General features: G+C 37.3%; 2 protein-coding genes across 3 annotated transcripts in view; both read left to right on the top strand.

Moving 5' to 3' along the window:
• The window catches only part of LOC134847518 (trifunctional enzyme subunit beta, mitochondrial-like), a 436,678-nt gene that overhangs the window by 395,271 nt on the left and 14,316 nt on the right, over positions 1-27,091 (top strand). The gene's annotated exons all lie outside the window — the stretch shown is intronic.
• LOC134847516 (serine-rich adhesin for platelets-like) lies at positions 410-15,584 on the top strand. Of its 2 annotated transcripts, XM_063864566.1 has the most exons (9): positions 410-510; positions 827-3,726; positions 3,814-3,828; positions 7,316-7,676; positions 8,678-8,999; positions 10,171-10,354; positions 13,426-13,528; positions 13,761-14,010; positions 14,994-15,584. In XM_063864566.1, the coding sequence occupies exons 2-9, from the start codon at positions 830-832 to the stop codon at positions 15,281-15,283; spliced, it is 4,422 nt and encodes a 1,473-aa protein (XP_063720636.1). In that variant the 5' UTR covers positions 410-510; positions 827-829; the 3' UTR covers positions 15,284-15,584. The 2 variants fall into 2 exon arrangements, with proteins under 2 accessions (XP_063720636.1, XP_063720637.1); XM_063864567.1 differs by lacking the exon at positions 3,814-3,828.

Below are 27,091 nucleotides of genomic sequence, written 5' to 3'. Positions count from 1 at the left end.
TCTATAAAACTTCATAAAATTTTATGGTTCTTCAAAATTTGTATAAAAAACTTGAATTAAAAAAAAATCGCAAAATTTTTGATTACGAACCCTGTAGTTGGGTGCTGATAGAGTACACTCAAAGAATAGTTTTTGAGTTGTTGAAAATTCGAAGCACCGGTGGTGCGGTACACGCTAGTTTTTATTTAAATGAAGCCCGTTTTTTTCGCGAAGTTTCTTAAATTAAGTTTCTTTTTCTACGTCATTCCCGATCAGACATTTTAAAGTCATTTAACGTCATAAGAAACAGCATAAATGTTAATGACATTTAGTTCCATTAAGTAGCTCTTTCAATGGTCAATGGTATTTCGTGGTTAATGATCAGTCTTCATACCGAGTAAAACTAATATTTATAATTTCTCCCTAGTATAAAAGTTGTAATTTTAAATTGTCAGTTTCTTATAAGCTGTTCAAATAGTCAGACTGCAAAGGAGTTCTATACGTTTTTCCTTTTCATATAGTCTTCAGAAAGTGAGTGATCGATTTAACAATTCCAACGAAGTAAGGAGATTGACGTTTTACTCGAACAACTGAAACATAAGCGCCAAAGCCAAGGAGCTAAAATTTTGGACGAAGTAAAGAGACAAAATTTAGATCATGCACTTCATTTGACCTACTAAAACCTAGAAATGAACTTACGTCCCGCTCCCGAAATTTTTTATTATAATATATATACAATGTAAATTTTAATGCTTAAATTGCAATGATATTACTGTGCTACTTGTAGGGTGACGGAGTTTTTGTTGGCCCTAGAGGATGTTATTTTTAATATATTGTGCTTTTTCAGACGATGTTGCTGCCACCGCAAACGCGGTCAAGGCCTGACAGCCAGTACAGCGCAGGGCAGATCAACGGAAACCACTTAAACAATAACATCAACAACTTGCAACTCAGGACAAACAACATCAATAGCACGATAGTTGGACCACGTCTGAATAGCAATCGCAACAACTCGAACCACTCTATTTACAGAACTACTTCTGACCACCAACCAAACAACAGATACTCCAGATTAAGTTCAAACCAAGCCAGAACACCACGCTCACGCCCAGATAACGTCAAAAGTTTCACATTTGCTGTGAGTCCTGCAAACAACACTAGAGGTTTGTTTTCAACTACGTGTGACGATGTTTTGACATCGACCGAGAGTCGGACATCGTTTTTACCGTCGGCTGAAGCGAATGGGACAGTGACTCGTCTTCGTCAGAGAATGTCGGCTAATTCTAAAGAGAGAGTGAACTCATCTTTAAGTTCACGCAGAAGTGCCATGTCTTATTCGCCTAACGGAACATCATCCAGACATCTAACCTCTACAAAGTTTTCGATTGATAGTCTCATGGATGACGTCATATCGTCAGTGCAAACGAAGCTGAACGGGAACGAACCGCCGGCGTCAGAAAGACAGCCGTTGATTATAAATAGTAACTCATTCATAAACCAGAGTAACCTTTGTTCTCATAGTAATATGAACGTTTCTGCATGTGGTAAAAACAGCAGTTATCACAGTGTTGTTACCAGTAATCAAGCTGCTGCAAAAGCCAGTTTTAATACCAACAGAACAAGCGGCTGGAACTATAATGGCAACTCAAGTCACAATGGCGTTGAAGATTTCATCCAGGCTGGAGATTTTTTGAAGTACAAAGTGAAAATGCGAGATGCGACCATGTACCAAGAGGATCTCCTGGATCCAGAACTGGTTCAAGTGCAGACGTTTAAAAAAGCCAGACCAGAATCAGGTTGGGTGTCTATTCTTATTAATGCTGCCATCAGAAGCGCTTTGATGCCTTTTCTGTTTACCTGGTGGATGTCAGAACTAAGTCGCGCGCAGTATATGATGCTGTTGTCGGCTTGGTTTATGGCAACTTGGAACTTGAAACGTTACTTTATGTCACAGCCTCCCGTTTCAAGCTCTTCTTTTTCAGTTTACGAGTTGGAACTTATTTGTCCCTTTCTATATTTATTTTTGCTTACCTTTACTTATTGTCATATACATAATGCCAGAAAACGAACTTCGAAAAGTAGTAGTAATATTAACGTGCCAATTGCTACCATCGCGCCCAAATCGCCAAATACGTCACAAGAAGCTGTCACTAAAGCTTTAAGAAAAGGTCACAGTACTGTTCATGTTACTCGGCGTAAAGTGCAAAATCTGCGACCTGTTTCTTCAGGTGGTGTTCCAAACGCTAGTAATAGACTCAACCGAGAATCAAATTCTCAAAACCGTCAACATGAACTGCGTCGGTCACGTTTAAGCAGTATGGATTTGGAGCAAAGTCAAAGTCGGATTGCTTCTAGAAACGATAATTTTACAGGAGTTGATTTATCGCCAGTTATGGACTTGGAGCGCGAAGACGTTGATTTCGACTCAAATACGAACAACGAAGATCGTCGAAGTGTTTCATCACTGGAGGAACATGTTCAGACTCAAGAGATGACGAATTGTAACGGTGATCAATCAAGTCCTAATATACCACATGCAGAGGTTTTTGAGCCAGAAAGACCAGTACCGTTTGCAAGAGACGGAAACCTAGAGCGAGAGCGAGAATCATTCGAGATATCAGCTTTTGACAGCTTAAGTCAGATAACTCGTAACGAAGAGAACATGCGCTACGATAATAATTTGAGCCAAATCACAGAAACTGTAACACAGCCGCTGGAATTAGAAAGTACAGTGGAAGATAACGAAACAAGTGTATCTGATGCGACTTCTAGAGTTGTAATTGCTACTGATTCAACGGCGTTAGATGTCGAGACACCAACAACGGTTTCAGCTTTGAGCCCATCGGATGCGAGAGAACATCATCAATTGCATCCCAAGTTTGTCAAGAAGGACTCGGATGAAGTAATGGAATACTTGGATGCAATGGTGCAATCATCAGTCCAGGTTTTTCACATGTCTCCAGAAATTGCTCACCCGCATTCAGACGCCAATTTTGGGTTCCCTAACCAGACGAATGATGTGACCAAAAATGATCTCAGGTTACACAATCTAAGCATTTTGTCTGACGATAGTTCTTTGCAAGGAGAGGTGGGAAGTTCCGTGGAGGTGACAAGTGTGGACCTGGATTCGGAGACTCCTCCTTGGACTTCAAGACAGCTATCAAATCTTTCGACAAACTCGGAAATCAAAAGGCATGCAACCGATTGGTACGGAAATACAGCTCAGATAACCGACAATAGATCTTTTAGCTTTCAAGTCACCAATCAAAGGGATGATTCAAATACTTCAACTCTAAGTGAAAGTTGCCAAAATTTTGTAACTGCGTCTGCCAATCTTTCAAACTCTGGATTTCTGAATAAGCCAACGACAATTTGCAATAAAACTTACTATCAAAATGATTGGAAGTATGGCAAATCTGATGCACGTGAACAGTTTACAAACTACAATGTTCAACTTCAAGTTCACACTAAAGAATCTGAGAAAACGAGCGCAATTTCTTCGTCTCAAGCGAAGGCAACTTCGTCATCAAGTTTGACAATCGGGCGAAACCGATCGAGAAATTCCAATTCGTCCTCATCACTATCCCGACTTGGGCCAAGTCTTGTCGGAGCTACTCCGATACGCAAACGACAGAGTCTGTTCACTTTTCCGAGCGGACGAAGTTCGTTTCTCCACAAAAGTATTGTCAAATACCTGCAAGAATTGGAGAAAAAAGCGAAAGATGCTTCGCTTAAAGAGAATAATGCGTAAGTAGAAGCGTGCATTTTTAATGACTCATGCTTGAATATAACGCTTGGTTTATTTTTTAAACGCTTACCTAACTTTTGTTGCAGCAAGCTTCAATCGAAGTAAGTTGTGCTTGTTTTGTGGCTGGTTTCTACCCTGGTCGAGTTATCATGGTGCTTCTATCTGGCACATTTTTCTGACACGATTGTAATTTATCTCATTCAATTCTCAACTGGCAATATGAGTTGAAGATAATTTGCTATTTCTCACTTCCTAGCTCTCACCAATCGTTACACTTGCGTAAGCAAGTGTCTTGTAATCGGGAACTAGACTTTTTTCCCGTAAACTTTTCTTACATCTGAAGTTGACATTGAAAATTTTTTATTAGTGAACCTTAGCAATTTCGAGACGCTTTCCACTGGGCCTAGAGGTACCGCGGTTGTCTCTGTACCCTATGGTCTGCGCTTCGAGCACCGGCCAGATCTTGTTCTTTCAGTATGTATGAAATAACACCAAAAATTACTGGAAAAATTGAATCGTCGGAGTTTTGTTTTTCTGCTTAGGCTTTGTCAGTTTAGTTTCCACATGGTAAAATTTTCTTGTGAGCTCAGCAATTTTTGTCGTCGATGCAAATGTTTTTTATGCCTTCCTGTAACTTTTATAAATCATCGCCCTGACTTTGAAAATTTCTTTGTTTTGTTTGAAGGGCAAAAAAGTGGTCGACTAAAAAAATAGATAGGCTTCAAATGGCTCAAAGTTGTTTTATATCAACTGTTTTCTTATGAATTGTTTTCTTTTGGCATTTTTTTTATTTTCGGCTCATTCAATGCGCGGCTTAGAGCGGCTGTTTTTGGCTGAATGAGCGCATTTGGCTGAATGAATGTCAGTGAACCCTCGTATAAAAAATAAAAGACTTATTAAATGCTGTTTGTCGTGTTTTTTTTTGGCTATTTTTCTGAATTTTTTTTCGCCAAAATAATTTTTTCGGTTTTATCATTTCCGTCTTATTTTCTTTCCGCTAGCTTGTTATGTTGTTTTTGCGCTCTATCTGAAGTGATGTGAAGCTCCGCTTTTTCTCTGCTTAAAATGCCATTTACACTACTTTCTAAATAATGGATTTTTAGTATAACTGAAAGCTCTGTAATTTGTAAATTTACTACCAATGTGTTATTTTGAAATTTTTTTATTTCGGTTTTCAAGAAACAGTTTCCCACTTATGATATATCGGTGTAATCAAAGTATTTTGCATAGTTTCGAGGGCAATTTTGTTTTTATGCTTCTATGTGTTTCAGTGTTTGCGAGTATTTTTTGTGGCAACTGTTATATTTTGGGCTTAACAAGGGGCGACCCAATTTTGTAGCTGCTCGCTAATAGATTCCCTATGTTTTTTAGTTTTCTTCATGAACATCATCCGATACATACATGGAATTGTTGTAGGTTTAGTTTTTTCGTTTTTCTTCAAGTAATTCTGTCAACTTTTTCGACTTAAATCCACTTTTTTTTATTTAACCTAAAAAGATCCAGGCTTCTTTTCTCCTGGCCTAGCAGTAACTTGGTTGCCTTTGTAACATAAAGTCTGGGACTCGAATTGAAACTTTTCAGCGAAAATTGCCTTTTCGGCTTTTTGTTTATTTGCTTATAGTCCGTCCGCTTAGTTGCCATATCACGGGTTTTTCTTTTTTCGTGAGCATTTTTCCTCTAGCTGCAAGGTTTGTTGATTAACATCAGATATTTTAAATTTTACTAGCCCTGGCCTTAAAAATTTGACTTAGTTTGCGTTGGTCGCTTAAAAGCTTTTCGGCGTTGTGTTCATATTGTGTTTTTGGCTTAGGCAGCTTATTTTGGCTCGTTTGGTAAGCAAACATGGATATTTTTTTTGAGAAGATAAGTTTATGTCGGTTGTTTTTTTAATCTTAATCGCTCAAAAAATTAGTCGTTTCTCCATTTGTTTTCTGAAAAATAATTTTTCATTTATTCGAAGAATTTCCAGGTTATTAAACTATTCTTTTTCGAAATTTTTGTTTCCGTTTCATTACCTCTTACTTGGCCGACAATAGCACGCTTGCGTTGTATCGCAAGTGATGCGAAGCTCGGCTTCGCCTCCGTGTCAAAATGGCGTCTTCGCTCTTTATTAGTATCATTTATTAAAGAACTTTAAATCCACTGCTGATCAGAATAAAAGAACTTATGAGAATTTGAGAGAACAGGTAACAAGGTCCCAGATAACAGCGAGATTTTGTTATCCACCAAGCACCTGACTCCACGTTGGTGAAGGTAGAAAGAAAAAAAATTGATAACGTTAAAAAAAATGTTGCTTTCACTCCTGGACTCGCAAATGGTCATTCATTTAATTATTCTTTGATCATCGCTTGATTTATCTAAAAACACAGAAGATGTTGTCTTAAGATTGACAATTTCCCTTCTCGTGGGGGTTTGAAGAAAGACACCTAGTTGCTGATCCATTCAATATTATTTTACTGAACGATTTGACATAAAATGTATGTTGTTTGCGCGATGGTCTTTTATTACGATTATTGTACAAACTGTTTCTTTTCAATTAAAGGCTCTTTATATTGGCACATAATGTTAACACTAGACTGATCTTCGTTTGTATATGAAAATCTTGATTATTGTTCTGAGCACCTGTTTAGTTGGCGAAGAAGCTTGGGTTTTGGCTTGTTGTTTTCGGCAATGGATCACGATAGCGGGAACGGGTTATAAAGTTTTAGAATGCCCTGGGTTAGAAATCCGATGTGAATTTGATACCGGCTAAGCGACAATACAAATTTTAACAATACAAATTTAATATCCCACCAAGATAAGGGATCTAAAATTTTCGTGGAAGCCTGACATTCGGCCTTTTCCAGAGCATAACACTCTTTTTTGACAGTTTTTTTTAGGTTATCCAAATTGGTTTTCCGAGTTTTCGCAAAACAATATAAAAATACTGTGCGCGTTTGTAGGCACTTTTTCGCTGTTTTTGACCAAAAAAATCAGTTTTTTTGACGGGCGTTCCTCTGCAAAATTAGTATGATATGACACCGAAAGTGCCTTTCGAAAAGTTTCTGGTTAGGTCAGCCAAAAATGGATGAAGTAAAGTAGTACAAACGGAAGGTGGCCAGGGGTTCGAATTCTTACCCCTAATTGGCTACTGGTCAGAAAAGAAACATGGAAACGAAAAAAGATGATCTCAGGTAAAATGTTCGGTTTTGAAATGAATTTATCGATATATCAAGGGTAATGTGAAAACATCCTGAAAAGTGTTATTATGATCAATTTAAAAGCCACAACTATTTCTTATTATTTACTTTCTTCGTAAGTTGAGACAATGTTATCGAGAAACTTGGCCTGGATACTTCATTTGTGTGTGTTATCATTCCATTTTGGCTGATCCTTCCTCTTTAATCTTCTACAAGTCTTAATGGCGAAAGGGCAATTTTTTTATGAATTATTATCTGCGTTTTTTGCATGCTTCAATTAATTGCATAATCGACTTCATGGGAATTAATATTGACCGTGACTCGTGCATTGGGTTCAATTTGTCCACGAGTGAACTAGGCTTGAAATAAGCAAGAAAATTTGCTCTCCTTTTAAGTTTATTCCTTTTAGGCAGCTTACTTGGCGAGATAGAATCCTGCGGTTTCTAATGTCACTCAGAGTAAAAATCTTTGGCGAGTTGATTGAAACTCAGAGAAGCAAACTGGGCGCGGCTGCGGCGCCACCCGGTTGCACGCTAGTTTCACCAGAAGAATCGCCGGTTTGTGGTGGCATTAAAAACGTAGTGACAGGCGAGACTGAAGCGATCCACGAGACGCAGTCTGTGGAATCGGAAGAGGAGGAGAATGGTCATGGGAATATTCTAGAAGAAAGTGAGGAAGAGGAAGACGAGGATGTGCATGATGGGGAGGGGCAAGAGGATACGGGGGGCAGTTCGATTGAGGAGGTCGAGGACAATCCCAACACATCTGGAGTAAATATCATTCTCATCTTGTTAACTATTTCTCTTCCCTAAGCTGCCTAGTAACGAATTTCCGTCCGTGAAAAAATGAAAGAAAATTATTGTTCCTACTCTTCTCCATCATGAATATAAGAAAAAAATGGATGGTATTTTGCAAAAAAAAACTAATGAAACCGTGTTTAACAGTCACTTAATTAAGAGCTTAATCGATGTGAAGCATTATTTGTTGTGACAAAATACAGCCGTCATTTCTTGTTATTTATTTAATCATCCCTTATGTTGACTCTTGGATGAAGAGCAGTTTGCGTTCTCAATGGCTCAAGCCCTAAGCTCAAACTCGACGTGTTACATTAGACCACCTGACGTGTGTGTACACTAGACCTCAAACTCTTTGATACCTTAAAAAGAATTTATTCGATAGAAAGAAAAATCGCGCCTGCTATATGTAGCTTTATCTAATGTTCCTCCTAGTCTAACCTTGCAAACAATTTGGATATGGGCGATAAATTAAAATAAACATAAAACGACTTGTACGAATTGCTCCATAAAAAGGTACTTCGTCAAGCATCAAATTGACGGATTTTTTTTTCAAAGATGGTGACTTGTATTTACACTAGCCAGCTTGCGAGCGTTAGTGTATCAGCACGAACTTTCATTTTTTTGTAACCTAACTCGCAAATAAAAGTGTTCATTAAAAGTGTTCACTTATTTGGTCTCTAGCATTAGATTTTTTATAAAATCTGTTCTCAGCTTTATTAGTGGATAGTGTTTGAGATTATTTATTAAGCGTTTGAGACTGAGTGGTTAAGGCATGGGACTCAAAATCTCTTGATTGCAGCAGGTCGCAGATACGAATCCGAGACGTAGTCGAATTTTTACTAATTCGAAGCTTATTTCTACTTTTTTTTACTGCACTCTATAGTGCTACTTTTTGTCGTGTTTTGGCTAGTGTTTGCGAAGCGCAGTTTCGCTTCTGTGTAGAAATATATCACACTATCTTTTTACCCTTTCAGGTCAATATCAACGGTGACAACTTCACTCGTCTGGATGGTGGCCTGGCTTCCGCCGATGACATCAGCTGGAACAAAGCGAACAGCTCTACCGCAAACCAGACTCCAGAAAAGACCGTCAAAATCATCACCTGGAACCAAATGGGAAGGTGCAATAAGGCCAATCTGACAGCCGAACAGGTGGTGGAGGTGATTGTGAATCGAGCCGATCTGATTCGCAACTCGAACTTCTATTTCGCGTTCGGAATCTTCTCGGCTGTGTTTATCAGCTGTATGCCCTTTTTGTACAGATATTACACGGTGCCCCAGTACACATTATTTGGAGGTATGTGTAATTAATGCCACAGTGTTTGCATTATTTTTCCGTCATCGAATATGAACTCAAGAATTCATCTTGCGCGTTTTCAACACCTAATAGAGTGTTAAAAAGTTGAAGGCGCTCCAAGTCACTGCTTTTGCCAACAGATTTGCAGTATCTATGTTATTTATTATATGATTTTGACTGTGAAGGAATATTGCGCTGACCCCAAAAAACTTGTGATTTTTTACAAAATACAAATTTTTAAAAAATTCGGTATGACGACAAAAATTGTACTTATGTAGCTATTTTTTTTCTTTCGATTGTTGGTTTTAAAAATGTATTACGTTGAAGTGCTTTGAGATGAAGATTTTTTAATGATCGAAATTTTTTTCGACCATATGAAAAACATGAGGAACTTCATATTCGGGTGTGTTTTAGTTTTTTTTCTCTTTTTTCCACGCAAAATCAGGTACCACAAATAATCATCGGAATGGGTCTAGTATTGTTCCATATTACAGCCCCTTCAGTCGTGATTCAAAGGACTGAAAAAAATTTTTAAACCAGTTTGAATTTTTGGTCTAATTTCAAGTCAATAAGGTGAGCGTGCATGCTTACAACTGCTTATTTTTGCCTCATTTAATTTACTATGACTGTCGCATATGACTAGGTTCTATTTCGCTTCTAGATCTTTTAATCAAACAACCTAGAAAAAACGCCATTAATTTGAAAACCTTTTTTTTTGGTAGTTTTTAAGACTATGGTTGGAACATTCTGTGCTACTTGCACAGTAATTGGCAGTCCTTGTTAAATTTGCTTTTTTCAATGCTTGACTTCTGATTTCTTCTAATTTTTTTGACGGGGACATTGAGTCACTCGGCTTTCTAGCTGTCCGTTGGTTTTTTTCGATAACCAGCTGTTATATGAAAATTGGAATTTGATATATACTTTTCGTTCGTTTTTATCGGTAGTTTTGAATTCCAAGTCCCGATCGATAAAAAAGCTTCATTTGTAGTACAGGTTGAAAGTCGTGACGCTTAATGCAATCGAAATAAATTTTATGTGCTACTTGGGTAGCAGAAATGTTTTAATATTACGCTTGCTATCAGCCAGCATTATCCGATCGGATCATAGACTTTTTCTTTTCTTGAGAATTTGTCTTGTTAGATATTTTGTGGTTCATTTTTGTTTGTTTCAGACATTATCCAACTGGTATCTGCACATGAAAACTTCGCGTCATCTGATTTTATTGTTCTGGAAATCTACCTGAGCTACTTCTCAGTCGTGAGCTCCTTCCTCACATGTGTTGTCTTCTTCCTCCTTCTAGCTGCAGCTGAGAGAACTTACCTCCAGCGACACTATTACTCAAAGTATCTATACAGGTTAGCCGAGTAAAACATATTATTTTAAAGAGTCGATGAACGTAGTTCAGACTCTCATATAGGTTGCGATGGTTTTATTTAGTTTTTTTTTTCAGGAAAAGTCTTAAAACTTGTTAACGCTCAAATTTGATATTTCGCTGTGTGACTTTTGATTCATTTTTAAGTTTAATTCATTTCGTGTTAAAGGATGCAAACTCCACTATCGAACAGCAAAAGTTTAAAGGTTACGAAAAAGGTGATCGACTTCTCATTTCGAAAGTGGACTACAAATAAAAACTTTACCTATTGACCCAGTTTTCTCTCATTAAGTTAATTTTATCAATAAAGCGCCAACCAAAACATGTTTTTCAAATTCAAAGAGATTGAAGGGCATATATTTTTCTTTAAAATTCAAAAGCTAAAAAGTCAGTATTTCCAAAATCAGAAATTCTAAGGGCATTTTTTTCTTTGAATTTCGGAAGTTGAGATTCTTTTAAAAAATAAATCATTTTTTCTTTTCTGTTTCCTTGCGTTTATTGACTCTTTTCCAACTGTCTGTTACCCAAGGTTTTTTATTTCGCGGGTCATCATTTCACCATCCCTACACGACAAATAACTGTGCAAAAAGTTCTGCTGGGACGCCTAAACCACCTGGTCAATTACAGACAAAATTATATCAAAATGAGTCTCTTACGTAGTCCAACAAAAGTTAAGGAGTGTATAATCTCCAATAAAATTGCGCAAACAATTCAAAAATTTTGTTCAAATAAAAAATGGTGTTTTAATTAGTAAAATGACATTGTTCGTCTATCAATTGAAAGTAAGTTATGTTTTGGAGATAATGCCCTTCTGAAACTTTGTTGACCTGCGTAAGATATAATTTTGTGTTAATTGGCCCACTGGTTTTAGTGACCAAAACTTAGTAACTTTTATTTGACTATCCATATGTGGGGTAAAATTTTGGGCCCTAATTTCGTAAAAGAAATGGTATCATATTAATTCTGTTGAAATTTTAAGCAAGTTTTATTTTCATTATTTTTCTCCTGAACTCAGCCCAGTTTAATATAAACTCGTTTTAGTTTTCAAGTTTTATGCGGTTTGTCCGGATAATTTAAATCAGCGCTGTAACCATAGTCATTCATTTTCTGTACCGCAAGTGATGTCGAGTTTCAATTTGCATAAAGTAGACCTAGAGCAAATCTAATGATCTTGTTGTCTACCCTTTTTACGACGTTTTACTTAGTTCAATCCATTCTTTGTGATCGTGTTTTTAATACTTCAAAATAGTTAATATTTAAACACAATTGTAAGAATGAAAAAGTTAATCAATGATTTTTAATAAAACGGAATGGAAGCTAATATCACTTTTGAAATGTGCCAGCAGGCCTCTGCAACTAAATTCAAATTCCAGTGTTTTTAACTGATTGTGATGTTTCTCAAAGCCTGTTAGAACCAATTATGGAAAGCTGCAAACGTGCCGATAAGATAGTTTTGGTCTTCAGTTTTACCCTTGCGATGAAAAAGGGCATTTCAACCGGGTACTAGAATTTTTTCCGTAAAAAACTTTGTTCACAGAATGGTCAAATGGTAATTTATAGAAATGCTGAATTAATAGCTTGGTTGGTGTGTATTAACTGCATATGTGCCTTGGGTGAACGTAAAGAGTTGCAAAATAGTTTTTATCTGTGCCGAAATATTTCGGTAGATTTTTGCCACCGAGATCGATCGGCTTTGTTTCTGTCGACTTATTTTCTCAATGTTTCTTTTACTTATTTTTGTTGGTGTCAAATGAAAACGGTTCAATTCTTACAAGAAGTTTTGAATGTTCAAATCCCACCCTCTTCAGCCCTCCCCAATTGGTCCCACCCTTGAAAATGGGAAGGAACTTTGTATTGGGATGTTTTAATTTTTTCTTTTTGTTTTCTACGCAAAATCAGGTACCACAAATAATCATCGACAGGGTCGAGTCATAAATCAAATTGAAGCCCTTTTAGTCGTGATTCGAACGACATTAAAAATTTTCAAAATTTTTTGCTCAGTGTTGAGAAAAACTGATTTCAAATTTTTCAAGTCTACTCTAGTTATGTTTGAGTAAAGGCAAGCGAGCAGGCTAGCAATAGGTTGTTTATGCCTAATTTGAGCCGCGAAAACTTCGTCTTAGTCGAGTTAAGTTTTTTTTGAATTTTTTAAAACGATTTTGTTTGTTTTTGTGTTCATTTTTCTGCAAAGAAATATTGTCCAATTTGCCTATCAAGAGTAACGCACGTATATAACGAACGTAAACTCTTATATAGGTCTTGCTGATTTTTTTGTTTGTTTTTTTTTAGGAAAAAGTTTTAAAAATTGTTCACGCTCAACTTTGATTTTTTGCGGTTTGACTTGTGATTTTTTTTTAATTTCAGTGCATTTCCATTGTTACAAGGAGGACAAACTTCGCTCGAACATTAAAAGTGTAAAGGTCACGAAAAAAGTGATTGACTTCTAATTTCGAAAATGGAAATTAATTATCAGATTTCCCAGCGAAATAAAAGTTTCACCTATTGATCCAGTTTTCTCAAATTGGGTTAATTTTAACAAAAAAGTGTTCATCATAAATTGTTCTACAAATTCAAAGAGCTTCAAGGCCATCTATTTTTCAACTATAATTTGGCAATTTTTACTAAACTGGAATATAGTTTTTTTTTCGGGTTTATTTGTTGACAGAATAATTGAAACCTTTGCTCACTTTTTTGAGCAACTTGGCTTCAGCTCAGTTCATAAAATTTTTAATGGTGCAGTTAGTTCAGTTGTAAGATTTCTTTTTTTAAAATTTTAACACATTTTGTTTCGATTTGTCAGTTGATACGCAAGTTGTGATAGCTATTTAATTTTGTATCGCAATTGGTGCGAAGCTCTGCTTCGCCTCTGTGTGAAAGTTTTTGACCAAAAAGTTTCGCGTGATAGGTCAAAGTTTGAAGTTGTAGAATAGTTGCAATGGGTTATTTTTAAGTACGGAAATCCTGTGGGAGTTAATGGAGGGGTAGGGTTTTGGATAAGTTCGCCTCGAGTTGCATTATTGTTTTCAACTTATCTTTGTTTCTTATTTGATGTAGGTTGACAAGCAGCAAGAAGGCGAGGAAGTGTGAAATACCTCACTTCAGGCTGACCAAAGTGAGGAATATTAAAATGTGGCTCTACATCAGGTTCAAACTCAAGGTCAGTTAGCGGAATGGTAGCTGTTTTAGGTCATCGAATACTCTAGGGGTAGTAGCTTGCCGTAAATGGAGTGATAACTGTGCAAACGCTTGTTATAGTGAAGACAATTAGAAAGATTTTTGTTTCTTCGGGAATGGTGTCAAAATTTTTTCACGCTCAAACTTATTTTTTTTTGGATATTTTTAAGCTGTTTTTTTTTAAGTTTGTGAAAAAAGGCCATGTTTGGTTGCAGGCGCATGGACCCCAGAAGACAGTGGAAGTAATCGTCTCCAATTGTCTTCTCTTCTGCGTCCTCTCTGTGTCCTGCTGCTGCTTCCAGATGCTCGAACACAACCCAGACAACCCAGAAGGTGGAAGTGGATCTGGAAGTGATACAGCCAGAATTTCCCTCAGCGGCTTCTACAATCCCAGTCTGGCCAGCTGGGTGGCCATCACGTGGTGTCTGGCACTTGGATCACTTCTGCTAAGGTTCATCACCATAGGTTAGCTCTTATTATTCATCAAGGAAGTTCTAGGAAATAAAACGACTAGCAAACTAGACGTCGATGCGAAACTACAATTATGGGAAATTAGACGTAATTGTATTGTTATCATGTCCTTATATTTGTTTACAGACTACAGTTAACCAGCACATAGAGAAGTGGGAAGGAACTATAGCGCAGGGGAGGGTTTTTGGTCCTCCAATTTTAGATACCTTGTAGAAAGTTCTAATGGAAATCAATTGGCGTCATATAAAAGTGCTAATCGCCAAAACTTGAAACAAGAATTGTATTTTGAGAAAAATTGGTCTGAATTTCTGCTAATCACAGTTGAACAATCAGCGAAAGGCTTCTCTAATTTTATATTTGAATAAATTTAATGTTCTATAATATATTCTAGAAACGTTTTATATTCTACGGCTCAGTCATTTCGATCGTGCAATGCATTGATTTTCGAGCTCTCTATAGAAAATCTTAAAAAGAGATCGTGTCGGCACTTCATGAATTTTTTTTGACCAAAAGTTGATTTTTTTGCGCTCTGTTTTCTTTGGTATATGTAAGTAAGCGCCTCTTGAGGGTTGGTCGGTCTTAAATAAATGTCTTATAACTGTTCCAAATCCGCTCCGGGTTGACTTGCATCTTTTTTGTATTTTAGCATCCCTATCTTTTTTTAGCATCCCTTCTACGGATGAATCTAATGACATGTATCTAATGAACTAACTAATCTGATGGATGCATTCTATGCAGAGGTGTTCAAAAATTGATTGCAACATGAAAAATCAATTATTTCAAAACAGCCAATTAAAAGAAACAATCAAATAATTGCAATCGCAATTAATTTAATTGCAATTTAATTTTGAGCACCCCTGATTCTCTGCATACTACGGATGCATTCTATGTATACTATGGATGCATTTATAAATACTATGGATGCGTTCTATGACCTGCATCTAATGAATTAACTAATCTCTGAGTTTTTGTTTCAGGCACTAAAGTAAACAAACAGTACAGCAACACTGCCATGTTAACCACAGAACGAATCAACCTCTCCCTCCGAATGGAAAACAAGCCAGAGAAGCGAGAAGAGTACTTCTTAGCAGACAGAGTTCTGAAACTAGCTTGCCGACTAATAAGCGAAGTGGAATCACCCTTCAAAGTGTCTGGACTCGTCATGAATTCTGTTCTCTATAACGTCATGCGAGTTATTATTCTATCTGCAATTTCGGCCGTGATGAGTGAAATTCTTGGTTTCAAACTGAAACTATGGAAAATTTGAGTGGACTGGAATAAAGGCGGTCGAGTATGATTGAAGCGTTGGAGCCTAAAATACCGATGAAAATGACACCACTAGTCACGGGTTTACCTGGGACAGTGGAACTTTGGAAACTTCGAGGAAAGTCGATCGACATATGTGTTAGCAAACCGATGTGTTTTTGTGCAAAACTCGACCATTACTAATGTCTAGTAGAAAACCAAACGGGATGTGTTACGATTAGCATGAATGAATAGCAATTCAGAGTGGTTCTCATTGGCGAATATTAGTTTTCCTTTGTTTTTTTGAAAGATAGCGTATCATTTTACGGTTGTATTATTTTAAATATAACCATATAAGCGCTTGTTTTAGTAATTTTTTTCCGCTCTATCAAACTGGATTCATTGTTGCCCGGTTTATCAACCTTAGATGATGGGAATAGAACGTTTATGAGCCCAATCAATGGAAATGCTAATCGAAATACGCTTTTAGACCCTGCCCTCACATTACACTCACCTCACAGCAAATCTATGGTGCTTTGTACTTGCTAGAAATATTGAAATACTTAATTTAATTGTGCTTTGTTTTGCTAGTTAGTTTGACTAAATAATTCTTGTGTTTAAGTACAAGAAATTATTCGTCCTCTGTTCCTTGCGACGGGTTTGAAAAGTTCACTACGGAATCATAGTAGCCGAAAATAGTTTTTATTCATCGGCCAGATTTAAAAAAAATATGAAAGAAACAATTTATTTCTCATTGTTAATGGTAAATAAGCATATACGAGAATTTAAATATGAAGCACCAGAAACAGTGAGGGGACAGTTAACGGATCCAATTGGGTTACAGAGCACTGCCCGTTTTATCAAATGACTTACGAAATGTGAGATCTTCAAAGAAAAGTAAAAATATATAAATCTGAAAACATAAAAAGAAAATATTGGAAAAAAATACTTAAGTTTGAATAAACATAAAGCAGCAGATTTATGGCATTGTCTAGACAGGTTAATGACATATGGTCCAAGCTCTGTATCAATTTTTTAAAAGTAGGAAAAACCAAACTAAATAAGAACATAGTTCAAATTCATCACTCATAATTTCTGAAACTCGCTAGTCGTAGGCACCATATTCGGTTTCAAAAACACAACTTGAACTTGTTCACTTTACGGTTACTGCTTCTACTAACTGTGTCCCATCCCTTGAAGCCTCTCTATCATCAGTAGAACTGATTTGGGGCTAAACGGTTTGTAGACATTTAACTGAGCCCATGCGGCAGTAACCAGCGAACAAGCCCAAATAAGGTTTTCAAAACACCGAAGACGCATTGCATTGAAAACCATATACAACTATATTCAGAAAAAAAAACTTGAAACTTGCAGGCACTCCACATCTGTCATCCTCCGGCATTATTCTTGCATCCAAAAAAATGTCAACAAAAAACAAATTTGATTAGCTCTTCATTGCTTAATATAAACAAAGCGCGAATTTCTGGGCAATGCGTTGAATATCTGAATTGGAAACTTGATCAAAATTTTTTGGAATTAGCAAATTTTGTCTCAGTATGATGAAGATTGTAGCTTCTCTGTAACTAATTGAAGCTCTTTGATCCCATAGAAAATAGCTGACCAGTTCAATAAGTTACTACTTTTATTTTTGGTTGAAGTCATTTAAAAAGGTTTGATTGACAAATAATGCAAAATCAATGTGTTCCACCCATACACAACCATCTTTGCCATCTTTGAAAAGCCTTTAAAAAAATTGGAGTTGAATTATCAAGTTTGTTTGAATAATTTTGAAGATCAAAATATGTTGACACTTGTGGGCGTAGTGTAATAGAACGACTATTCTTATTTTTCCAACCTAAGTCGCAAATATTGGTTCAACTTTGGGGCACATAGCATATGCTTTGACATTCGATATGTAATAAATTAACCAGTAGATGCCTTTGTGCTTCATCAAAGGAACCGAGAAAAATTAATTATTTCAAACAACAGTGCAATAATAAAAACTTGTTCAGAAATTTTCCAACTCATTTTATCTCGCAATTTTTTTGAAATGCCTAGTTTTAAAATTAATTTGGTTTTATGCTTTCCAATTTGATACATGTAGAGTTAGTGTGCAGGATTTTATAGCTATAGTGGATCCTTGTGGGCTTTACTTGCAATTTTTTCCAATATGATTTTTTTTTACAAAATTTTTTTGGCTGTGTTGTAGCTTAATTGGCTGTCTGCTTCTATTCTGTCGGCATATTTACCGATTTTTTTTGCTTAAAATGTCCGGTAGTAATTTTGACATCGATAGGACTCTGACACCAGATTTTGAATGCCCAAAGTTAAAACACCAGTAGAACCCTTGAAAAACTTAAATATGTTTAAACACGAAAAGAAAAAAATGCTCGTTTTATTGTTTTTCCACTTTCTTCAATTGTAGAAACGTTCGAAGTTCTGTGTACGTCTCTGTGTAGTAAATTGTCTAGGGATTGTGGCGCAGCATAATATTTAAATTTCAAGGCCTTTTCTTAGTCTTTGTTTATTTATCTTCATAGAGCTGCTTTTTTGTTTTTTCGCTAGTATTTGCGAAGTGCAGTTTCACCTCTGTGTAAGAATTTTGAAGAAATGTTTCTTCAAGTTTTGATATATACTAAATTCGTTCCTCAGATTTCGAAGGTTTTACTGCCAATATTTGATAGATTTTCTGCAGATTTACATTGTTTGATCAAAAAGTTATCGAAATTCTACCAATACAGCGAAAATGAAGATACCTAACATGTCAGTTTACTTCCAAAAAAGCTTGGAACCAAAACTCAAAGAAAGAATTTAAAAATGCTTTCAATTGATGCAGCGCGGGATGTGGTTTGAATTAAAGTTTCGATGCATGGAATCTCTCATGGATTATTGAAAACATAAACAGCTCTAAAGTTTTGAAGCGAAGTTTTATCATAAAAATCTAGTCGGACAAAATTTATTTGTTTTCAACGAGTTATCCAAGTTATGCAGGCCTTTATCGAGGTTTGACACTCAGAACTAAAGTTATCAATGAGCCGCAAAACAGCTAGGTACAAAAATGGAATAAAACAGCTGATATTCAACTCCCTACCGATCCAAAACGTCCCCCCTTTGTATAATTTTGAGATATCCATTTTTAGCTGACTGACCTTAGTAGTTTTGTAATCCACCGTGTGTCCTAGGGGGGGTCAAAAAGGTCCTAAAACCTAAGTGAGGGGTCCTAAATTAAAGGACCCCACCTATAGTTTTCAGAATCAAAATGACCCGACCCAAAGTAGAAAGACCCCACCCTTAGGGACACCCGACGGAAAAAATACTCTGGTTTCAGGACGGAAAAATGCTTTGGTGTGAAATTTACTCTGGAGCGGTGGTTAAATTTAATCCCTTCTAAACTTTTCCGCCATTCAACTAATAAGTATGGGCATATCCGGCTGCGGTTTTTTCGCTTATTTATATCTATAAGCTAAACCTTTTCGTTAATATAAATATGAGTTTACATAAAGTACCATTCATATTTCCTTTTTGTTTTAAAATTTTTTGGTAATTATTGTTCATTTAGTTCCTATTATTTTCTCCAACTTTTCTTTCCAACTTATTTTCTTCCACTTTGTAACTTAGTATCTAATTATTAACTTAGTATCTAATTATTAACTTATTATTATTTACCTTTTTATTAACTTAGTATCTAATTTTTTGCTCCTGTTTCAAGGGTAAGTTAAAATTACCTCTCTCTTTTGTGCTGGTCTGTTTAAAGTAAAACAAGGTTTGCTGAATGTTTTAGATTTACAAATGCATAGCTGTAATTCCAAGTAACAAGACAGTTTAGCCGATATTTCAAGGAGCAAGGTTTTGATTGATCAATTTTATCAAGTTTTCTCCTTTTTTTCTGACTTTCTGAACTAACAGACTCTTCTGTTAGAATGAACGGGTTTTTAATAGGCGGAGGGTCTCGGGAACTGCTAGCCGCGCTTTCTTCTTTGAGCTCTTCTTCCGTGTAGCTTTTTTGAAGAAAGCCCCAATCAGGGACCTGAAATTCTCGCACGGGCGATTGCTCGCTTCCGCTGTTATCGCTATCGCTGTTACCGCTATCGTTGCTATAGGTCGGACTATATGTTAACTGAGAGTTTGCCCACTCGCTCTCTTCTGCAATGGCTTCGAAGAACACATTATCTTCGGTAGACTTGTGCCTAAAGGGCAATATGGCTATTCCGTCGAATAACAAGAACCGCTTGCTATCGAAGGGTGAAAGTGCAAGTCGGTTTTGTGCAATGGTTATATTGGTTTGGGCTTTAGATTTAATAGAGTAGTTATATATGCGAAGGGTTTCGTCACTCAATTACGTATCCTTGAACCTCTGGTAGGTAAGTTGTTTCTGGGAGTGTTGCATCACTCCCTTAGCACTCCTTTTCTCAATGGAGTCTAAATAAAGACCAGAGATTAAACCATAAACTGATTTCAGCGTCGGAAACCAATAGCCCAGGTAAATTTAAACTGAAAATTCAGAATTTATTGGCCCGAAAAATAACAAAGGCGCGTATATGTTAAGTAGTGTTTTAAAAATGGCTTTAAAGAAAAGTTTTAAAATGAAGAATCAGAGCCTTTCACGGGTGACGAAATTTATATCAGGTAAACAGCTGTAACAAAATTTAATGCGTTCGGTTGCCCATCCAAAACCTTGATGGGTGTTTGGTAGAGCTATCAAAGGTTGAAACTAGATCTAAAACCTTGTTGTTGTTTCGGTAGAGCTCATTAAAAACCCAAAAAAACCTGAGGAGAGTCGGGGAGGTGCTTTTTTCAATACTAACCTGCATATTTCAGCAAGTAAAGCTTAGGTTTTAAGGCTATGAATTCTTCGATGATTTTTCAGGCCACTTCGTCTTTGAATTTTAGTACAACCTTCTTATTCACATTGCTGAATAAGAAGTGATCGTTGGGGTAGTTGGAAAAATCAAAACTATCGTCCATTTTTTGCAGATCGGCATATACGTCTTCGGTTTTTATCGAATAAATAAAGGAATCCGTATCGCTGTATAATAGTTCCAAATTCATATTAGCTTTCATCTGCCGGTAGTGGAAATAAAACATGAATCTTTTCGATTGGTCACGGGTTTATCCCACAAAATTCTTTTTACGGCGAAACAAACTAGCAACTTCCTCGTTGATTATCTGGAAGCTTTTCATCGTGCTCAAGGCTTTTTTTTGAAGCAAATCTTTTTCGTTTTCAAATATTTTCTAGTTTTTGCGTCCTAGTTTTTATTCCATAGTTTTTCCGAATGCTGAATTTACGATGAGCTTGTAAAAGTTCTCTTCAATTTTGTTGCGCGCTAACATTCTCAATCGAGTGTTTAAATCCACAAACGGCTCCATCCATCTACCCTGACGAAATTTTAAGACCTTAATCAATTTGGTAACTTTTAAGTCTAGTTCTAAGAGTTTTAATGTAAGGCAGTGCAGAACGTACCCTTCTTTTGGATCTAATGTTTGAACCAGTTTTGGTACCTTTGGTAGCGACGTTACCCCCATCTCCCCTAACATCTGTAGTTGCTCGTTACTTAGTTTATCCATGCCGATAAGTTTACGTGAGGGGCTAGCGGGTAGTCTGAGAAGTAATCTTGAAGTCTGAGATCGACTTCAAGAATATATCCCGATTCAGAGTTATCTTCGGTTTTCAAAATATCTTCGAGACTTTCCTCAACAATTGAGAAGTCATTCATGGGAAGGGGACATGGGACAGTGTTTCATGATACCTTTGTGTAAGTTATTTGCATCAATTTTCAATAAATAGCTAGAGGGCTCTTCGGGGTTATAGTCCTCGAGGTATTTGTTGTTGGCTTTAAAAAACCGACGTGTTTATATTGATGACATCCCTCCCCGAATCATTTTTTGCACCATGTCCAAATGCTCCTTTTCGGTAAGTAACTTGAGGTCTGCATTGCGGACTTTTAAGAAAGCATCACCCGAGAAGTTATTGGCCGTGAAGTAGCATGCACAGTCCAGTGCTTACGTTTCGTAACAAACTTCACAAAAGGCTTCGAACACTGTCTTCTCGCTACGTACTTCCCCATCGCCAGATTCGTTTATATGGTTCGCGAACTTTATCATACTAACGTCCACATGCAGTTGAAATTTACAGAGTCCCTCCTGTACAGAGTCCCTCCTCTATCAACGCATAAATCTCGTCTTTGTGTCGCATCGTTGAGTTCATCAGGTCCCCTTCCTCTTTGCTCTGCTCGTATCGTCGCAACTTTTCCTTAAATGCAGATTATGGAGCAGATGATGTTCCCGCCTCATTTCCGGGATTCCAAATGGGTAGTTGATGTTTTTTCAACATATGTTGCCGGAGCTTCTCAACCGAGAGGAAGATTGTATGACAGTACATACAGATACTATCGGTTGTCACGTTATGAGCGAGTTGCTCGTTACTTAGTTTATCCATGCCGATAAGTTTACGTGAGGGGCTAGCGGGTAGTCTGAGAAGTAATCTTGAAGTCTGAGATCGACTTCAAGAATATATCCCCATTCAGAGTTATCTTCGGTTTTCAAAATATCTTCGAGACTTTCCTCAACAATTGAGAAGTCATTCATGGGAAGGGGACATGGGACAGTGTTTCATGATACCTTTGTGTAAGTTATTTGCATCAATTTTCAATAAATAGCTAGAGGGCTCTTCGGGGTTATAGTCCTCGAGGTATTTGTTGTTGGCTTTAAAAAACCGACGTGTTTATATTGATGACATCCCTCCCCGAATCATTTTTTTGCACCATGTCCAAATGCTCCTTTTCGGTAAGTAACTTGAGGTCTGCATTGCAGACTTTTAAGAAAGCATCACCCGAGAAGTTATTGGCCGTGAAGTAGCATGCACAGTCCAGTCCTTACGTTTCGTAACAAACTTCACAAAAGGCTTCGAACACTGTCTTCTCGCTACGTACTTCCCCATCGCCAGATTCGTTTATATGGTTCGCGAACTTTATCATACTAACGTCCACATGCACTTGAAATTTACAGAGTCCCTCCTGTACAGAGTCCCTCCTCTATCAACGCATAAATCTCGTCTTTGTGTCGCATCGTTGAGTTCATCAGGTCCCCTTCCTCTTTGCTCAGCTCGTATCGTCGCAACTTTCCCTTAAATGCAGATTATGGAGCAGCTGATGTTCCCGCCTCATTTCCGGGATTCCAAATGGGTAGTTGATGGTTTTTCAACATATGTTGCCGGAGCTTCTCAACCGAGAGGAAGATTGTACGACAGTACATACAGATACTATCGGTTGTCACGTTATGAGCGAGTTGCTCGTTACTTAGTTTATCCATACCGATAAGTTTACGTGAGGGGCTAGCGGGTAGTCTGAGAAGTAATCTTGAAGTCTGAGATCGACTTCAAGAATATATCCCCATTCAGAGTTATCTTCGGTTTTCAAAATATCTTCGAGACTTTCCTCAACAATTGAGAAGTCATTCATGGGAAGGGGACAGTGTTTTATGATACCTTTGTGTAAGTTATTTGCATCAATTTTCAATAGATAGCTAGAGGGCTCTTCGGGGTTATAGTCCTCGAGGTATTTGTTGTTGGCTTTAAAAAACCGACGTGTTTATATTGATGACATCCCTCCCCGAATCATTTTTTGCACCATGTCCAAATGCTCCTTTTCGGTAAGTAACTTGAGGTCTGCATTGCAGACTTTTAAGAAAGCATCACCCGAGAAGTTATTGGCCGTGAAGTAGCATGCACAGTCCAGTCCTTACGTTTCGTAACAAACTTCACGAAAGGCTTCGAACACTGAAGCGAGCAGTAGTACGTCCGTTGCTAGTACACATCGTGGTACTCGCCTAGCGAAGCGCTTTTCAGCGTAACCTTTAACGGCATGGTTGTACTGATTTTTCGAAACAATTACTTCACCTCCTTGTAAAGTGTTGTTCCACAATCTTTGAGGTGGTAGTTGAGTTTCACGAAACTTTGCAAAACTATCAAAGTAAGAGTTTATTTGTTCTGCTGAGTAACCCAGGTCTGCAAAGTAATTTTCCAATAGGAAAAATTGTTCATCCGGCAAATTTTTAACAAGTTTTGAAAGGGGGGACAGCATGAATTTATAGAAGTCTATGAATCGTTGATTTTCATACACTTTTTTGATTTTTCCGTGTTTATCTGTGTAGATTTAGATTTATCCGTGTTTATTGTAGACCGACATTGTGAGCGATATATTTTTCTCTTCGGTAGAGGGAATCGCCGAGTAAGTGTTTTCAGGGTTACTGTTGGAGAGGGCTTTTATAATGAAGTGAAGGTCATAGCTCGATAAGTTATGGGCTATTACAGGAATATAGTCTGCCGTTTTTCGATTGATGTTGCATTCGTTATGCGCCCACCCCAAGAACTTGTTGGTATGGTGACAGTGATCAAGTACAACTTGGTCATTGTCACCGAATTCCGTTTCACATATCCAACAAGTGTACGCTTCTTCACGCGTGTAACTTGCTTCACCAGTGAATGTATAATGCTTTCGTTTTTCCAGATACATTTGTTTTGCCAACGATTCGAGCGAAGCGATCAATTCCTTCATTACGTTTTCTCTCTTCAGTTCAAATTTTAAAACTTCTTGCGTTCCAAATTTAACAACGGTCAGAGCGTAACCGCATGGTTGACGAATCTCCATTGTTTGGGTGCTAGAACCGCATTGTTGGGGTGCTAGATTTTTTAGGGTCGGGTTGGGGACCGTATACGGGTAGCAGTAGGGATTCGAGGTCAAAAGTAAATAACTCTTGGTACATACCAACGAGCAGTTAAATTTTTGAAACGATGAGTGTCCTTTCCCGGTTTCGGCACATTAAATACCGTTCCTTCATCTTGATAGCCTATTTCCTGGTGATGTTGAGTGATATCGATGGATGAACATATGTGGAAGCATTTGCGACAAATTTGGTTTCGGTCTGAGTGTAGCTTTCCACGCACATGTTCCACCACCCTCATCAAGTCTGTGATCAGTACATAGTGATGAGTTTGACCGTTTCTGGGTAGTCGTAGATCTACACACAGGTCACTTGAGTATCTGCTTGACACCCTCAAAGGCAGCAATTCACCTGCTTTTTTGTACCTAATGAAAACAAGTTTTTTGCTTTTTTGGGTTTCTCTTGAATGAACATTACGTGTTTTCCGTTAATTAAACAAGTATTGATTTGATAAAAAAAATCAATGCTAACCGAAATACGTTAACTTGACAGTTGTTTAATCGTTCAAATCTGTCAATACCATGCAATCCAATAGGCATCTCGTACCATCCTTCAACTGTTACAATGTGGTCTTGGGATAGCTTGTAGATCTTTAGTTGGTTTCGATGCTGACTGCGCTCTGCAGCAGGGTAAAGGGCAGCCGGTGTCTCGGAATTTTGATCATGGTACGCAGCCCCGAAACAATATAGAAAACATTTCTGATCGTTCCTTGTTTTAATATTGGTGAAGCTCCGGGAAGGTCGATGTATGAGCCAGCTCGGATAGGGGAAAATGTCATATTTTCGATGCGCTCCACAATCCATCCGCTACCGTGTGAAGAAAAGGTATTGATGGCATTGACTATGTGCTCAATCATTTCCAAATAGGTCTCCTTGTCGATTCCATTGAAGAAGACATTGATCATCTTAGAGTTCAGATACAACATTGTCTTCTCGCTACGTACTTCCCCATCGCCAGATTCGTTTATATGGTTCGCGAACTTTATCATACTAACGTCCACATGCAGTTGAAATTTACAGAGTCCCTCCTCTATCAACGCATAAATCTCGTCTTTGTGTCGCATCGTTGAGTTCATCAGGTCCCCTTCCTCTTTGCTCAGCTCGTATCGTCGCAACTTTCCCTTAAATGCAGATTATGGAGCAGCTGATGTTCCCGCCTCATTTCCGGGATTCCAAATGGGTAGTTGATGTTTTTTCAACATATGTTGCCGGAGCTTCTCAACCGAGAGGAAGATTGTATGACAGTACATACAGATACTATCGGTTGTCACGTTATGAGCGAGCCCGACATGCTTTCTAGCTTCGGCAAGTGTTGCCAGCGATTCTCGGTATTCGTCGCAGATAGTTGGTGGTGGCGGGTTTGCGAATATCTTATGTATCGTCTGTTCGTGTCTTCTTAAATTCCTCGCTGAACTATAGACTTTCGAGCAGGTCGAACAAGTGACGGGTGTTTGTTTTTCGCGTTTGTTTCTAGGATTTGGGAGTAGTGGCAAAAATTTCAGAGTCACCAGGCTTTGGTCTTTATTGTACCTAAAGCTCTCGAAGAAGTTTTTCCCTAAGTAAAGACGGTAGGAGCACGAAGTTTTTTTCTGGACAACAATGATTATCGAACAGTTTTGAAATATCCTATATCGGTTGTCTACGCTTCTCGGGGCTTGATCTATGGATGCCTTCAGTTTCGAAAACTGTAATTTTTTCTAAATCGTGGACAATCTTTTGATAGATAGGCGCTAACTCGCCAACATTCATCAATCTGGAGTTTTCAACTCAACATTGGCATGTTTGTCCCTTACTGAAGCCTAATCATTTGTTCGCTATATTTCAATTATATCAACCAACCGATCGCAGTAGAGGAACTATTTAGTTTTCGGAGGTCCACTTAGAGCCATATATATATTTGAGAAAACTCACTATTTAAATTATCCACTATTTGAATTAATTATTCTAGTTGGCTTACTTATTGGTGCCTCTAAGTTCACCCCGTATATTGTGCAGGGCTATCCAGGCTCGCCAACGGGGAGCCGAGCCCCATCGGCCTCAAAAGCTTTAGGTTTTTTTTGTGAGAAAGTTTTCTCTTTTTTGGAACTTGAAGTTCTCATCTTTTTTTTGAAGCTAAGGCTCTCTTTTTTTTAGTATACAAATGGCTTAACAATTTATTGCTCCTCCTAGCACAACTAAAGCTTTTAGAGATACAAAGTCAAAATAACTCATCCAAACAGTCAACTAAGCCCCTACCTAGCATAACTAAGGCTTTTGGAGGCACGAACTCAAGTGATAAATATCAATTTGCCGCTTGAAAAAATACTGCACTTGATGAATTATCAACAACTAAGCCCCTCCTAACCAATTAAGGTTTTTGGAGGCACGAAGGCAAAAAACAACTTACAAACCACCCAACTAAGCCCCTCCTAGCACAACTAAGACTTTTGGAGGCACTAATTCAAGTGATCCAAATCTATTTACAACAGTAAATTTTTATTTTTCAAATCTAATGGCGAGTTTTAAAGGAAGGAGATTTTGTTATCAATTACCAATTTTGAGTGCCCATTTTGAGGGTTTTTTTTTTAAATTTCAGAGCTCATAACTCTTCTCAAGTTGGATTTTGCCGGTTTTTTTTTGCGTAATTAACCTATTTCAGGAGTTTTTAATGAAAAAATTTTTTTGTGGAAGACTTATCGTGATTTTAACATAAGAAAATAGAGTTTTAAACTTTTGAGCACAAAAACAGCCGTTTAAATGTTTTGCATTCAATTGCCAACACTTACAACTGTTTCAACTACTTCTTATGAAGTTGAATAACACATTCTAAGTAACAGAAGAAACTTCTACCGGGTCGAAAAATTTATCTAAGATCAAACAAAAATCACAAAAAAAAACATTTTCAAGTTTTTTAAATATTCAAAGCTGAATTTTTGTTCACTCGTTGGATCAAAATGTTTTTTAATTTTTCATCAATTAACCCTTTTGATTTGTACCTATATCAGGAGTTTTGAACGGAAATTTTTTTTTCGAAGATTCATCAAGATCTAAACTATTGAAAAAAAACTACAATTTTTGAACTTCTTTGAGCACTAAAACTAATCTAATTAACATTTGAGAACTTTTAAACAGTG

This window comes from Symsagittifera roscoffensis, chromosome 6 (assembly GCF_963678635.1).
Source record: "Symsagittifera roscoffensis chromosome 6, txSymRosc1.1, whole genome shotgun sequence".
Taxonomy (NCBI): domain Eukaryota; kingdom Metazoa; phylum Xenacoelomorpha; order Acoela; family Convolutidae; genus Symsagittifera; species Symsagittifera roscoffensis.
The sequence above is the reverse complement of the archived record's forward strand: the minus strand, read 5'-3'. Positions and strand labels throughout refer to the sequence as shown.